Genomic DNA, 2422 nt, shown 5'->3' with positions numbered 1-2422 from the left:
AAAGCACCTTTGAGACTGAGAGGTAATAACTATGAGAACCTCAAGGACAGGTACCAGGTCGGGAAATGCCTTAAAACAGAGCTCATTTCTTTCTGTTTTTCTTTACAGTTCAGAGCTCTTAAACATTATAATCAGGCGAGCCAGCTTATCAACTTGCCCCCACTATAATGTCACTCAAAGAAAAACTCAAGGGGAAATGGGATACCTCTTCTCCAGCAGCATCTACAGCAGAACACTAAGGTCTGACATCACCCAGCTCTCCCAGACTTCCTTTTCTTCACACAGAAACTTTGCTAAGGGCATATGTTCATTCAAATGAGTTATTCAACTGCATTTCTAAAATTTGGCATAAGACAGAACACAGTTCCTGGGTGAGCACTCATACACATGATTAGTGATGTTTTCAGGCTTCATTAGGAACAGGACGAGAGGGAGTCACACAGCTTCCAAAGAGGCTCAGACGAGACATCAGCAGGAACTTCCTGACAGCAGGAATTTAAACCCTGGAGGAGCAGGACGCAAAAGGAGATGTAATATCTCCTCTCATTTGAATAGAGTTTAAAAATGAAATGAATTGAATAAAGGAAGACTACTAACAGACAAAGGATAGAAGAGTTGATCTTTCAAGGTGTCCTCTTGACTCTAGTACTCAATTAATTACTGTTACTATTTGTGGGACAGTGAACACTCCTGAGTTCCCTGCTTACTGTTTAACAACCGAGAAAGTCACTTATGGCTCACATCAAGAGCAAGGCATTATAATGTTTATGCTGGCTTCTCTTTTATACCAAAGTCACCAAATTGGTTTTCATGCAGGAACTCAGGTACAGAATGAGTTGAGTGTCCCAAGAAAGAGTATATTTTCTCAATCACCTCTTCCTGCTCATCTTTTAACATAGCAGCAAGATGCCATATGCTTTCCTCAGCTTCTTCATGGCTGTCTTCATATCAGCATTTCTGAGTGTGTAGATGAGGGGGTTCAACATAGGCGTGACCACTGTGTAAAAGACGGAGACTACCTTATCCACAGGGAAGCTGCAGAAAGGCCTCAGGTAGATGAATACACACGGCACAAAGATCAGGCTGACCACTGTTAAGTGGGAGGCACAGGTAGAGAGTGCCTTGCTCTGGCCCTGGCGGAAGCGAGTTCTCAGCGTGATGAGGATGACAGCATAAGAGAAGAGCAAGACCAAGAAACAGACAAGAGACAGCAGACCACTGTTTGAGACCATCAGCACCTCTACCACATAGGTGTCCATGCAGGCCAGCTTGATGACCTGTGGGACGTCACAATAGAAGTTATCCAGTTCATTGGGACCACAGAAGGGCAGCTGGATGACCAGTGTGACTTGTGTGATAGAGTGGATGAAACCCCCACACCAGCAGGCAAAAACCAACTGAAAGCACAACTGGCGGTTCATGACTGTCAGGTAATGCAAAGGATTACATATGGCAACGTACCTATCGTAGGCCATAACTGTCAGCAGAAACATCTCACTGGCTCCCAGAAAGTGCAGGAAGTAAATCTGGGCCAGGCATCCTGAAAAAGAGATGACCTTGCCCTGCAGTAGGAAATCCCCTAACATCTTGGGCACAGTGACACAGCTCAGGCATAGGTCAATGAAGGACAGATGGCTCAAAAAATAGTACATAGGAGATTGGAGTAGGTGAGCATCAGCTTGCACTGTTACCACTATCAAGAGGTTTCCCAGAACAATAGTCACGTAAAACACCAAAAATATTAAGAAGAGAAATAGCTGCAGCTCCCAAGAAGATGATAGGCCCAGAAGAACGAATTCTGTCACCTCAGAATCATTTTCTTTTTTCATCAAGTCGAGAATACCAAGTGACCTGGAAAAAGAATTAAATTGGAACAAGAGAGATTTAAGTTAACCAGAGAGTAAGGGAAGAGGGGATGGTAGAAATGAGAAAAGGGGATCAAATATATGGTGTTGGAAGGAGAACTGACTCTGGGTGGTGAACATACAATGCAATAGATAGATGATGTTTTATAGAATTGTACACTTGAAACCTGTCACCCCAACAAATTTAACAAAAATTGTTTTAAAGTTTGATGTAATGTTTAAAAAAGAGAGATTTAAATCAGACGAAAAGCAAAAAAAAAAAAAAAAAGTTATCAGATTTTGACCTGGTGTTCATAGAATCATTTTCCAAGGTTAAAAAAATACTTAAGCAAGTTCTGTGAGGTAGGAAATGTATGTTCTTGTATAAATAGAGCAAGGAACATCATTTTGTATCTCTTCCAACTGTTTATTCCTGTAATGCTTGTAAATTTCATTTACAACAAACTAGAAAGGGAGACAACGACCTGGCATAAGGTGATGAGAACATGAGAATCATTCCAATTTTTAATAGACAGAATTATATTCTTTAAAGAGTTCTGCAATGAAGCATCTAGATC

The 2422-nt window shown here is 41.3% G+C and overlaps 1 protein-coding gene across 1 annotated transcript; it reads right to left on the bottom strand.

Annotated features, from left to right (window-relative positions):
* Nucleotides 1–890: 890 nt before the first annotated feature.
* Nucleotides 891–1829, bottom strand: LOC109438989 (olfactory receptor 4Q3). The gene has a single exon (XM_019719177.3). It carries the CDS (start codon nucleotides 1827–1829, stop codon nucleotides 891–893), a length of 939 nt encoding a protein of 312 aa, XP_019574736.3.
* Nucleotides 1830–2422: the final 593 nt, after the last annotated feature.

Source organism: Rhinolophus sinicus, chromosome 3, assembly GCF_057876585.1.
Source record: "Rhinolophus sinicus isolate RSI-liver-muscle chromosome 3, RSI-T2T, whole genome shotgun sequence".
NCBI classification, from domain to species: domain Eukaryota; kingdom Metazoa; phylum Chordata; class Mammalia; order Chiroptera; family Rhinolophidae; genus Rhinolophus; species Rhinolophus sinicus.
The sequence above is the reverse complement of the archived record's forward strand: the minus strand, read 5'-3'. Positions and strand labels throughout refer to the sequence as shown.